This window comes from Dermochelys coriacea, chromosome 17, assembly GCF_009764565.3.
Source record: "Dermochelys coriacea isolate rDerCor1 chromosome 17, rDerCor1.pri.v4, whole genome shotgun sequence".
Taxonomy (NCBI): Eukaryota; Metazoa; Chordata; order Testudines; family Dermochelyidae; genus Dermochelys; species Dermochelys coriacea.
Window position 1 is genome coordinate 12,240,633 of NC_050084.1, and position 13,632 is coordinate 12,254,264.

At 41.6% G+C, this 13,632-nt stretch overlaps 2 protein-coding genes across 20 annotated transcripts in view; one reads left to right on the forward strand and one right to left on the reverse strand.

Moving 5' to 3' along the window:
* KIAA0753 (KIAA0753 ortholog) overlaps window positions 1-9,351 on the reverse strand; it is a 41,542-nt gene extending 32,191 nt beyond the window's left edge. For 3 of the 19 annotated variants that reach the window (XM_038375330.2, XM_043499245.1, XM_043499242.1), the window contains exons 1-8: window positions 9,192-9,327; window positions 7,651-7,799; window positions 7,399-7,544; window positions 6,175-6,772; window positions 5,211-5,317; window positions 4,859-4,921; window positions 2,603-2,818; window positions 133-343 (exon numbers count right to left, since the gene is read on the reverse strand). In XM_038375330.2, the coding sequence (XP_038231258.1) occupies window positions 133-343; window positions 2,603-2,818; window positions 4,859-4,921; window positions 5,211-5,317; window positions 6,175-6,772; window positions 7,399-7,488 (1,285 nt within the window). In that variant the 5' untranslated portion in view covers window positions 7,489-7,544; window positions 7,651-7,799; window positions 9,192-9,327. Of the gene's footprint in view, window positions 1-132; window positions 344-2,602; window positions 2,819-4,858; window positions 4,922-5,210; window positions 5,318-6,174; window positions 6,773-7,398; window positions 7,548-7,650; window positions 7,800-8,115 lie in introns of all 19 variants that reach the window. The other 16 variants (XR_006276152.1, XM_043499246.1, XM_038375329.2 and 13 more) reach the window with 14 other exon arrangements.
* On the forward strand, window positions 9,265-12,113 carry TXNDC17 (thioredoxin domain containing 17). The gene is made up of 4 exons (XM_038375336.2): window positions 9,265-9,559; window positions 10,471-10,552; window positions 11,186-11,261; window positions 11,794-12,113. The coding sequence occupies exons 1-4, from the start codon at window positions 9,280-9,282 to the stop codon at window positions 11,860-11,862; spliced, it is 507 nt and encodes a 168-aa protein (XP_038231264.2). The 5' UTR covers window positions 9,265-9,279; the 3' UTR covers window positions 11,863-12,113.
* The last annotated feature ends 1,519 nt before the right edge of the window (window positions 12,114-13,632 follow it).

Below are 13,632 nucleotides of genomic sequence, written 5' to 3' on the forward strand. Positions count from 1 at the left end.
ACTCTTGTACCATGAATGGGCCATTCTGCACCTCAGACATAAAAAATGTATTATGACATGTCATTGCTGATCACTATGCTGCTTATACACTAACCAATGAAATCCTTTTAATTAAGTATTCAGAACACATACCAGTCAGGAGTTTCCTAGCTACTGAAGGTTTTTTCTGTTCTTGTCCAAGTCGCTCCTTTGAGATGGGTGGTTTCTTCTCTTTCTTTGAAGATGCAATCTGCTCTCTGGCTGGAACCATCTCACTGCTCACTGGAGATTTACCCTGAGATGCCGAGAGACATTTCTTCACTTTTCTGGGTGATCGTTTCTTCTCCAGCAGAGAATCCAAGTCCTGCCACAATTTTTTTTTCCATTTAAAGTTAATCTCTCATAAAACTTGGTTTGTTAATGTTGGCAGACTGATGAGATGCAAAGCTCAAGGGTACTGATTTTTTTTTTTTAAATTATCACTCAAAAAGCTTTGTCATTATAATTAGTGTAACAATCATACGTAAAAATGCCTGTATCATTTACGTAGTTATTTTTTATTGACTAAAGTAAGCTCTCAAAGAGCATTTAAATGTAATAAACATTTGAAGAATATAAACTAGTTTTCACAACAAACAGATATTAGAGCTCCATTGTGAAAAGAAAAGTCTTTTATCAGATTTTAAAAAGCCGACAAGTCCTAAAAACTGCTGTTATAAAATGTGCCCAGATACATAATCCTAGCACAACTACTCGATTTTTGATGGTCAGTCCACGTGGACACCAGTTCATATCACAAAAACAATCACAATTGGCATTAACTGACATCTTTGTTGGCAAGTACTGAACGGGCCACGGAGACTGAATTACTCTTGCTACTACAGGTAGACTTTTAGGGCCATTTGGAAGAATAGTACAGGGGAAGCTTGTACTTCTGCTGCCATGTTATACCCATCTTGTTGCTAAAGAGAGAACAAAGTCCCCTGGGAGGTCAAGCCAGCACCTTTCACTAATACTGAATTCGTTATTTTATTGAAGTCCATTTTCAGACTGTGCCCAATCACCTTCAGAAGCTAAATCAATCAAGTGGGGTCTTCAAACCTGAGAAGGGCTCTGAAAAGCTTCTGATCGGAGGTAAGCAAGAAAACTACCTAACAAGCAGCTCTGACCATTTTGGTGGGCATCATCAGTTCTTATTTCGAGTGTCCAGAAATCATTCCAAAATGTTGTTCGAACATTATAAAATCCTTCTTATCTGATCAATAAACAAGGTAGCCTCCAACAGGTTAAGTATTTGTGACATTTACAGACACATAGTACTGGTGCTCAGATACTATGGTGATGGAGCCGTACAAGTACTCGGATAGAATATTAGATAAATAGAACATTCCTAGCTTAACATCTCTCTTGCTTGCATAACTCATCTGTAATAAGCACGGAAATGGAAGTATCAATGAGACTTCTCTGGCCTCAAATCGAACATGGGCAAAAAACAAATATCCATGATTGTGAGGGGACTCACAGGATAAAACTTTTGTGCCTTATTCTTGGTTTTCTCAGAACCTACACTTCATGCTTCATAAGCCTTTTGTGCTGAAGCCACATGGAGGCATTCCAGGATGAGGCTTGGCATCAGGAGACGTGGTTTTAACACACATTCCCCATAACCAGGCACTACACTTCTGGTATAGATTATTCTTGCCAGAACCAGACTTGATATGCATGTCCTTGCTAAATGCATTTAGGGCCTGAAATTGGCCCTGCACACAGACAATTTGATATTCATCTAGAATCTACCTAACAAATAATCTCCCTACAGTTAAGTCGATTTAAAAATCGCTCTTAAAAAGTGGACTCATGAGCAACAGATTAAATGCCTTCACCTTCCTTCCAGAGGGAAGGAAGGAAGAAAGACAGACTTTCCAGCATAATGTCTTCAGTAGTCCACTGGTTTTTCCACTCCTGAAGCAACAACTTTTATCACTGCTTTCTGTAGGCAGTCTATAGCACTTTAAATAAAATTACAGCCATTGTAATCATTATAATACGTTATTGTGGTTAAGATATTTTCAAAAAAATGTCTCATGGCTGCAGTGTCAGTTCAACACCTAAAATAAGCAACAACAACTTTATGGGGCCCACAAAATCTTGATCAGTCAAAAAAAAAAAAAAATCACTTGGGGTTAAAGGTTACAACCGTAAGGCTGATTCTGAGAACTTCTTGTATTGTATTGTATTGTATTGTATTAACTAGAATAAATAAGTATTTAAAAATTTAGAGCTGCTCTTTTCCAACCGTACACACTCCTAGTGAACTTCTACTTAATATTCATATACATGGCGGAAATATCTCCAACCAAAGTGGTTATGGAACATAGTGCTGAAATAAATTTTGCAGCTATATCTTTATCTTCTAGCTAGGTTCTTATATTACAACCATTACGGCAGCATCTGAAAGCCATATAGCCACAAACCCTGGCAACTGCAACATGCACTTATGAAGACATATTTTTACTGGTAATATTTTATTCCCCCCGTGTGATATAGTTTGCACCCAGAACTTAAATATTTCATCCAGCCTCTTCTACATCCTCTCCGAAGAAAAATTAAGCACTTTCCACACCTCAATTTGTAGCAGAATGTCTATGATGATGTCAGGAACAGAAGAATCCATTTCTAATTTGGCAGAACAGAGAGATAGTTGTCGAATGAGATTGCCCAACTCCTTGTAATGAGCAGGAACCTGCTGCTCTGATTGATCAGTAAATTGTGTGGCAAACACCTGCAAGGCACGAATGGCTCCTCTGTGGGCAGCTGCCACTCTGGACATCGCGCGAGACTGTGGCACAAAGGAAAGACATGGGTGATTAAATATCCAGCACTTCTCAAGTGATGTTATTCAGAAAATCGTTAGAAGAATTTCATTGATCATTTAAGTAACTATATTTTGCCCTCAGTTAATTGTGATGGAGACATATCCACCTTGTGATGAAATTTGGCAGCTGCATAAGCAGTGCAGAAAAGATTCATAGATTCTAAGGCTAGAAGGGACCACTATGATCATCTAGTCTGACCTCCTGTATAACATGCCATAGAACTTCCCCAAAATAATTCCTAAAACATATCAATTTTGATTTAAAAATTGTCAGTGACAGAGACTCCACCATTATCCTTGGTAAATTGTCCCAGTGATTAATAACTCCCACCATTAAAAATGTACGTCTTATTTCCAGTCTGAATTTTCAACTTGCAGCCATTGAACTTCTCTGCTAGATGGAAGAGCCCATTATTAAATATTTGTTCCCCATGCATATCTTGAAACATTGTAATCAGTCAGCCCTTAACCTTCTCCTTGTTAAACTAAATAGATTGTGCTCCTTGAGTCTATCACTGTAAAGGCATGTTTTCTAATCCTTTAATCATTCTTCTGGCTCTTCTCTGAACTCTCTTGAATTGTGGGCACCAAAACTGGACACAGTATTCCAGCAGAAGTCCCGCCAGGGCCAAATGTAGAAGTAAAATAACCTCTCTACTCCATCTCCAGGAGTTCCCCTGGCTATGCATCCTAGGATCACATTAGCTCTTTTGGCCACAATATCACACTGGGAGCTCATGTTCAGCTGATTATCCACTGACACACCCAAATCTTTTCCAGAATCACTGCTTCCCAGGATAAAGTCCCCCGTCCTACAAGTTTGGCCTATATTCTTTGTTCATAGATGTGTACATTTACATTTAGCTGTATTAAAATGCATATAGTTTGTTTGCTCCCAGTTTACCAAGCAATCCAGATTGCTCTGAATCAATGGCCTGTCCTCATTATTATTAACCAGTCCTCTGCAAAAGTTTGGAGATGACACAAAAACTTAGGGATTATTTTACATTTTATTCTAGGTCATAGATAAAGCTATTAATAGCATAGGGCCAGGAACCGATCCCTGCAGGACCCTACTGGAAACATCCATTCAAGAATGATTCCTGGTTTACAGTTACATTTTTAGATCTGTCAGCCAGTTTTTAATTAATTTAATGTCTGCCACGTTAATTTTATTAGACAGACAAGATGGGTGAGGTAATATCTTTTATTGGACCAACTTTTGTGTCTCTCTCTCTCCCCAACAGGCTTTCGAACTTACATGGAGTTCCAATAAAAGATATTACCTCACCCACCTTGTCTTTCTAATATCCTAGGAACCAACATGGCTAAAACAATTCTGCATACCACTATGTTAATTTTATATCATTTTAGTTTTTTAAATCAAAATGTCATGTGGCAACAAATCAAACACCCTACAGAAGTCTAAGTATAATAGGTCAACACTATTACCTTTATCAACCAAGCTTTAAATCTTAAAAAAAAAAAAAAAAAAGATTTTATATGTATATATGCGTGTATAACTTTGATTAATAAAAACTAAAGGCAGATGATGTAATTAATGCAAGTCAACAGGGATTTTTGGAAAATATGTCCTGTCAAACTAACTTTTGTGTGTGTGTACACACACACACACGTTAATTTGACAGGACATATTTTCCAAAATATACACACACACACAAGTTAGTTTGACAGGACATATTTTCCAAAAATCCCTGTTGACTTGCATTAATTACATCATCTGCCTTTAGTTTTTATTAATCAAAGTTATACAGTCAATATACCAAATATTATGCTAGCCTGAACTAAAGCAGCTGAGTTATAGATATAAATCCAAGACTGAGGATTGATGGGAACATTTACAGTCTCAGAATACTTCTCCACTAATGTTGTACTTAAGGAGCCTTTGTAACGGATACCTAGAAACTGAATTAACCAAAAGTTCATTCAAGATCCCAAAAACTTGTCTTAGGAAAGATTCAATCCAAGTTCAATACATCTTACCTTCTTCGTGTGTTTGATTTTATGAGGACTCAGCTTCTCCAAGTCTTCCTGAATTTCTTTTACCTGTTTTTTTCAGAAAACAGGAATCACAGTCAGAACCAGCTGTGTGTATGTATAGATTAAAGACAGGCCTGTGTTGTAAAGTCTAGGTCCAAATCCCAACTTTCCAAGTCAGAGGTGTTTCGATGGCATTTTGGTTCATCCTATTATAATGGTAGGGCTCAGCCATAAAATTCAGATCCAGATTAGAACTTCCCTGAAGTTCAAAGGCTTTTGTTTCAGGCCAGTTCTATTGCATACAAAATACATCATATTTTATATACATTTTTTTAAAAAATGTATCTGTTCCTACCTGTTGCTGGAGGACATACAGCATCCGAGCAGACCGTGCAGCTTGCTCCTGCCTCCTAATGCGAACTCGTCGCTCTTCATCAGGATCCAAAATTTCTTCACATCTCTCTAAAAAGTGTTATTTTTGCAAAAATGCAGAATTATAGGTCTTGACAACCCAGTTAATCTGAGGAAATCCTGATTTAAGCTAAATGCGTGATTACCTAGCAAGGAAGCTTCCTTCATGCAGGACCAATTCACAGTGCACCTTTACTTTGGCAAGGCATTATCATGAACCAATACAGAAACTATTTTATCTACACATTCTGTATCATTTTAGGATGTTTTTACATATTCTTATCCAATATTGATCAGGTAAATCTTGCCAGCTCCTATTACGATCTCCCAAATCAAATCACAAAGTTGTGGCAGGAATGTACAGAAAGTTATAACTCTTTAAACCTCTTGCTAAATATTACAAACAAGTCAATACAGTGTCAAAACTAAAAAAAATTAACCACTCCACCTCCCATGTGTCTCAACCATGATGTGAGTCACGACTAACAGTGAAGAGTTCTGACAGCCATTGGTCTCTTTCCTGTAACTGCTAACAACGGTTCTAGCTGTAATACTGTTTTTTGTAATCTGAAGATCTATCCAATAGGAACAGAAACAACAGCATCACCAATGCATTTCAAACAAGCCATTAAATGGCAACAGTGTTCTATTTACTATTAACATGGCTTGGATTTGAACCCATGTTATAAAGGTGAAAGGCTCCATACAACCTTACTAATACCCTGAATGGATCATGCATTTAATTTTGTCTTTAAAAAAAAAAAAAAAAAAAAAAAACTTTAAAAAAATATGCACGCACACGCACACAGAAATAAACACAAATTCAACTCCAAGCCTAAAAATGGAGAGAAGAACAGAAAAACAAGCTATAGTAACACTACATAAAAAATAATTGTTGTGTCTTTCACCTTTTTTAACCAGTTCTTCAATTTTCTGGATGCAACATCTCAGTTCTTTTTGCAGTCGTCTGACTTCCTGTGTACTTTTATCTTCAATTTTTTTCAGTCTTGGCTTGGGCCCTGGTCCTGGATCATGGGTGGGTGGAGAATCTGAAACAGGTGGCTTTAACTTGCCCTGATTTGGAGTATAGAGATACACTTTTGCACCAGAGTTGATAATCTCCATTTTGGAGGGTTGACCAAGTTGCTGATGATATTTCAAGCATGTCCGAGACTTTGATGCACTCCTCTCTGCAGGATTTTCAGATACTTCACTCTTACACTGCTCAGATATCTGGGGGAACACTGATTTATTTTCAGCTTCTTTCACTTGTTCTTCCAGGTGTCTTCGTTTTACATCCCTTTTAGCTAACTGGATAGCCAGTTTTAGTTTCTCTTCAGATATGACTGAAAATGTGACAGAACTTCTTAAATTGGCATCATCACCATTATCTAGATCTCTCTGACCATCAGGTGGCTTCAGCTTTTCTATTATAATTGGACGAGGGCTGGAGAATCTGACAGCCAAGTTCTCTGGAGCTGCAGGAACGTTCCTATTAAACTGGAGCTGTTCCACAGATTAAATAAAAAATCCACATTATATAGCATATTGCACAGATGATGCACCTCGAACATAAAATAAGGAGGACAAATGTAATTCCCTTCACATTACAAATTTATCGTATCACCACTCAGGTAATAGCTATTTTAGTCCTAAAGCATCCTTCCCACTCAAACAAAGGGCCAGATATTTAAAGGTCATTAGACACCTAAAAGTGCAGCTAGATGCCTAGTGAGGTTTTCAAAAGCATTTAGGTGCCCAGTTCCAACTGGGACAACAAGAAACCTTTAAAAATCTAGCCCAAAGAGCTTTGGCACAGGACCATGTCATAATAAATATTTAAAACATGATAAAAGCAAAATAATCACAGGCAGTACTTACAAGTGAGAAAGACGAAGTGAAGACAGATATTTACGTGTATACATTTTCATCTGCAGATTTCAAAGCACTTTACAAAAGAAGAGTAAATATCATGCCAATGGATGCTGGTGACACATGAAAGAAGGCAGGCAAACTTGACACTACGGCTGTGCACAGAACCAGTGTCAGGAAGTAGGTTAAGTTTATCATATTACAAAACAGGATGGCAAACCCAACCCTGAGAAGTCATCACTGAAGAAGTCAAATAATACCTGTGTCTGGAGAGTCCTCACTTCATTCTTTTCTGCTTGGATACTGGATGCAAATGGATCATACGACGTGTCTGGTTTGCTTGGTCCCATCACATCAAATAGAATATAAGGATTCTAAAAATCCACAGTCATCTGTAAACTGGCCTCTGCTAAAATTATAACAAGTAGACAAGATGTTTGGGTGTGGGGTTTTGTGTTTAAAAGTAAGACAAGGCCTGACAAATGTAATAGCTTAACAGGCAAAACACTCACTTGTGGAAGTAATTTTGAGAACATGCTCTTTGTAGTGGTACAGGCTGGAAGCAAAGTGGGGGATATATTCACATTTTCTGATGCACTAGATACAGCGTACATTTTTCTTTAACAGGCCCAAGCAGCTGGCTGTAAAGCAGCATTATAGACTGTGAAGGGAATGCTCACATTAGCAGCCATAAGGAGAACACAGGGTTAAGGAAGAACTTTTGCAGCTCTTATTACTAGAGCAAGGAAATTGTGGTCTACTGAAAAGAGGTGGGTGGGGAAAAAAACCCCTTTGTTTTTTCAAACTTGTCCCAAATCATTAACCACAAGAGAGAGATGGCATAAAGTACAGAATATATTGTTGTCAGAAAGAAATAGACCAATGGAGAGCACACATCTGGATATCTTACATTTCTTCAGTGGAAAGGGAAATAAAATAAAAATAATGGGTCACGAAGCCCTGATATACAAGTTCACCAGCAATTAATTCCAGCAAGAGCCGAGGGCTCCTGAGGGGCCCCTAAATTCAAACAATTTCAAGATCAGGTATAATGACTTTGCTTCTTTCTCTCCAGCCTAAATCACAGACTGCCTCGCTCTGCTCCCCAGCTCCTCTGGACATTACTTCTTCTCCATTTCTCCCAACCGTGTTGCCCACGGTTGGAGCAAGTGCCAGTTCCTCTGCAGCTCCTGCCAGGGTTACTCTGCGCACCTGAATCTTTATATTCGTCCATCTATCATGTGAAAACAAATATTTCTCCCTTGCCTGTAAAAGTTAATTCCACTCTATCGCTACTACCATTTATAACCAAACTAGGTAAAGATAGAGACTCCACTTCTGAATCAACTTCAATTTCCCTCCTTCTCTACTTCAAAGCCCTATACAATTCCACCCTGCTCCATTTCACAGCAATCCCGGGCTGGAGAGGTCATCTAGTCCAGCTCCTAAATTTCAACTCCTCCTAATCCCTGTTTTCTTTTCGAGCGCCTCCTGATTGTTCTCTGCCTCCTTCCACCCACTCCCAACGCCGGGTCCTTTCGCACCCTGGAGAGCCTCCCCACTAGGATCTGCCAAGCCCCCCTCCCACTCACAACTCCGGAAGGCCCACAGGTGCTCGGAAGCGTCCCGGCTATAGGGCCCACACCTCAGCTATGGAAGGCGCGGGACCCGCTGGGGGCTGCCGGCTGCGATCCCTGCAGTGGGGGAGCAGCCATGCGAAGGGGGTGAGAGCGCGCGGCGCGTGGGGGCGCTGAGGGGCCGGGGGGGGGGGGCGCGCTGAGGGGCCGGGGCAGGAGCCCCGCCCCAGAGCAAAGGCGAGGACATGGGGCCCGGGTGCTGTGGGAGGCGAGGGGGGGAAACAGGGTCCGGGGACCCGCAGCTCTGAAAGGAAAGGGGGGGGGGGGAGGGCGGGAGCGGACGTCCCGGGGCGTTGGCCAGCGAGGCCGCCCAGGGGCTCCCCTTGCTCCCTGCCGCCCCGCTCCGAGCCCAGGCGCGGGATGGCCCAGGGCGCACCGGACCCCGGCTTCCCACAGTGGGGCGGGGGGACACTCACCGCAAGGGGGGGGGGGGGGCTTGGTGAAGCGCTGCGGTTCAAACCCGCCCCATGACAACCGCCGCCGCTCTCGCGGGGGCTGCCGGGAATGAAGAAAAACATAAGGGTGCCCGGGGTGGCCAATCCTAGCCGCGCGTGTCCTTTCACGGCCGCCGTAGGCCCCGCCCCCGGGAGGCGGCTCTTAGTGCGCAGGCGTACCGCCGCCCCAGGAGCAGGCGGCGGGGCCATGGGCTGGCAGGAGAAGGCGGTGGGCGGCTATGGCGAGTTCGTGCAGGCGGCGCAGCAGAGCCGCGGCCGGCCCGTCTTCGCCTTGTTCTGCGGGGACAAGGATGCCCAGGGCAGGAGCTGGTGCCCGGACTGCGTCACTGGTGAGTCCGGAGGGGACCCCGCCCCCCGCTCCGTTCCCTCGCCCCCCACGGGCATCTGGCAGCTGTATGGAAAACTGCGCCTGGGAGCAGCAGCCGCCTTAGGAGACCGCATCGAGTGAGAAACGGGAAAAGAGAATCTGTCGTTGTTGCCGGGGGGGAGGGGGTTCAAAACACTGCTTCTCTCTCCTGTGCCTGCCTCCGATCAGTGCCCCAACTCTGGTCCCCAGCCTCTACCAGCAGCGTTACACGCACCCTTGTCAGACCTTCGACTTGAATGATGCGTCTTTGCTGCTTAGATTACACCATGCCCGTGAATGGAATTTAGTTAGCAAACTTGCCCTGCGGCGTGAGCTACTTCAGCCGCCTACCTTGGCACTTGAACTGGCCAGATGCCAGTTTATGAGCAGTTAGTTGAGCCCTAATATACCAAGGCAGGGCAACATAATGACTTCCCATAGGGTTTCTTAGCAATAGAAAACCGACCTGGCTCCGTGGCAATTATGGACTCGTACATCCTAATGAATTCATGTAGGCTTTATGTACGTATGGTAGTACTCACTAAGCTAAGTATGTTGCTGCTTGGAGGAGTTTATATTCCCAGGTCATACAGACAAGGAGACAAAGGCTTGGGGAAAACACTAGCCAATGTATACCTCAGTCATCTCTAGTCGCTGAGTGATACTGCAGGAGCAGGACTTCAGAAGCAACTTAAATAGGTGCTGAGTGAGTCCAAGTAAGTTGTACCATACACAGGAGGCTGAGTAGAGGAAAGCATGGTGACTGGTGCATGAAGCAAACAAATGAGCAGGAAAATCTGGAAGCATGAGCAGCAGAGGTGACAGCATAAGATGCCTCAACTGTAAAATATTAATACTGTTATGTAAACTTAACTAGAAAACTCTACTCTTTAGCTGAACCAATTGTGCGGAGTGAATTAAATAGCCTGCCTGATGGATCTGTATTCATCTACTGCCAAGTAGGAGACCGAGCCTAGTAAGTGCTAAAAAAGTTACGTTTTAATGGCTTCATGTGCTATTTATGTTGAAATAATTCTTTAGTTCTAATACATATACATACTGTCCCATAAAAACAAATTCTTAAATCATATGTTCAAACTGTTCTCAGTGAGCTGGTTCAGACAGTGGGAAACCATATCCATCTCAAATGTCTAAACTAGTCTCTAAGACTAATTACCCTTATGCTCATTCAGAGGACTTGTAAAAGCTTGTTACCTTTATGCCTAGTGTTATCCCTCATCACACAATAATATAACAGTTGAATTGAACATTTAAGCCTCTTAATCTAAATGCAGCCATTTTGTGCTTGTTAAATAAAATACTTTAAATCCAAAGTTTGGACTTCAAGTGGTATTTAGAATGCGGAGAATTAGCCACCTGAAAGTTGCAAAATACCTCACTGCTAATGTTGCAGCAGTTAATACTGATTTGATCCTTGCAATTTATATTTCTACTTATTTTGGTGGTAGCTGTATGCATCAAGAATACAGAATCAGATTTCCCTTGGGCTTTCAATAGCTTTTACTGTTTTGTGCATAATCAGTACTATCTTACCCTCCAAACAGAATGTAGAACTTTTGCATAAACTTAACTCTTTCTTTCAAATCAGCTGGAAAGACCCCAACAATGAGTTCAGAAAGAATCTGAAACTAACTGCAGTGCCAACGCTACTTAAATATGGGACAGTAAGTATTTTATTTGAATTTGTGTATGCTAAAGTGAGATGGAAAAACAAGCTTGAGCCTGGCAGAGTGAACCAGGTACCCTGCACTCCACTATTCTGCTGAAGTATTCTGGAAAATTTATTCCTGACCTACAGTAGCCTGACAATTCCATTCTGGAAACTCTAAAGACACAAACCATTGGAGGCTGTGTGTTGAAAATGGAACTGCCACAAAAGCATAGTATTTAGCATTCTTAACCTTTGTACTTTACGTTGTTTTACTACTATTTGGGAAATGGTGAGGAAGAAAGCTGGGGGAAGGGGTGCAGAGGGCAGAACAAATTAATCTTAACTGGACATCATAAATTTCTGCAGCAGTTTCAAACACCTATTTCACTTGTATATGACATCTCGAAAAACCCTACAAATTAAAGAGAACCAGTTTTATTAGTCTCTAGTTTACAGAGTTAAATACCATTATGCTGAGCAAGGAACTCTGTAAAAGACTTGACACTTTGAACTCTTTTCTTGAAACCACTTTTTTTTTCTTTCAGCCTCAGAAATTGGTAGAAGAAGAATGTCTTAACAGAGAGCTTGTGCACATGTTGTTTACTGAAGATTAAGCTTTCTCTCTTCTTGAGTCAATCATTTATCCAGAAAGTAGATACCTATATCTTCAAGCTGCTAGTCATTTTCATTTAAAGGAGCTATCATGTATTGCCTTATCTCCATTCAGACTTTAAACTGTCAAGTGCATTGGCTGAGTGGCCAAAATAAATGCCATGAAACTGCTGGTACAGAGCATGGGAAGGGGTCTTGCAACACTAGAAAACTGTAATTGACCCTTGTGCTGAATTAAACTCCTACTTGCAACGAATTGTGTTTAGCAATCTTTTCAACAGGCTGAACATTCTCTATATTGATAAATAGAGGAACTGAAGTGTTTAAGAAACAAGCAGAATCTGAAAGATGTAGTTGCACACTCAACCACAGGATAGGCAAGGCTATTTAACTTATTGAAGGCTACTTGCAAGAAAATACTAGCTTACTACTTAAGAGCCATAGCTGTAGCTCAATACTACCCACTACTGTGGTATAAAAAGTTTGTTAGTTTGCCCATATTCCTACTTTCTATGTGTGTTTTTTATAAACCCCAATATGTGATTGTTTGTTAAATTCTATATTATTTTACTAGCCTCATACCACATTACAATGTCCTCTTTTGATTCTCTACTTCTAGGAATGACTTATTCTCTCTCTCTCTCTATAAAGGCATGTAGTCAGAATGTATAGCAGGCTACTCATGGGGAAATAGTGCAAACCCAGCCTTTGGAAATACTTTTTACTCTAGCAACAATGACACTTTACCAGCCTCCCTCAACTGTCCTGTTTCTTAAAACACCTACCCCACCTGAAGATTTTAATTAAAAGTGGAAGAACCACCAGAGACTGTCCATTTGACTTATGTGCAAGGGGCACAATATAAAACGTTTATAGTCCTAGTTCTAGTTTCACTCTTTAGTAGATTTTACTTAAAGCTTAGCCATAGCTGTTTCATTAAGGTACAGGTTCAGTACTAAAATAAGTCAATTTTGACTAAGCTTCTGCTCTAAATGTTACATCTGGGGTAATTCTGTGCCAAAAAAAGCTGCACACTATTTTAAAATTTTATGTCAAAAACACTACATAATCATGCTAGTTTCAATTATTCTGGTAATTTATTTTAAAATACCTGTTAGCAAGTATGTCTATTGTCAGACAAAAATCCCCCCAGTGATAAGAGTTAAACTCCTATGAGAGCCCAGTTCCTGTTTCTCTTTCCCCCTCTGCCCAATCTAGCTCAGGGGCCAGACATCCACAATCGCTCTCCTCCAGAGCCCAGCCATGACCCCCTCTAACCAATACACCTGAATTCCCTCTCCCCAAGAGCCTAGCCAGGGGCCTTCCACCTGAGATAGTTGTATCCCCTCTCCTAAAGAGCCCAGCTCTGGGGCCGCCCAGCCTGGATACCTGCACTTGGAGCTCAGCCACATGTCCCCCACTTTGCCTTAATGCCCACCCCTCAGGGCCCAGAAATCCACAAGGAGAAAGAGCCTGATGCTTAGTCCCAGGCTTGGGTGGATTTTCCTATGTGCCACTGCCTCTTTCTCTCAGAGCACATGGAGAACTGCAGCTGCTAGGAACCCTCCCCCTGGCAGTGTCTTCAGTAGGTGCAAGCTGGCCTCTGCCTAGTTCAGTGGCCCCTCGTGGCAGCCAGCAGCATTGCAGCCCATTTCTGTGGAGTGGGAAAAGGAAAGTCTCTGCAAAACCCATTAATTTTTGCCAAATTGTGCAGTGGCACAGAATTCCCCCCGAAGTAAAATGTGGTAGAGAATTAAATGGGATATGCTTAA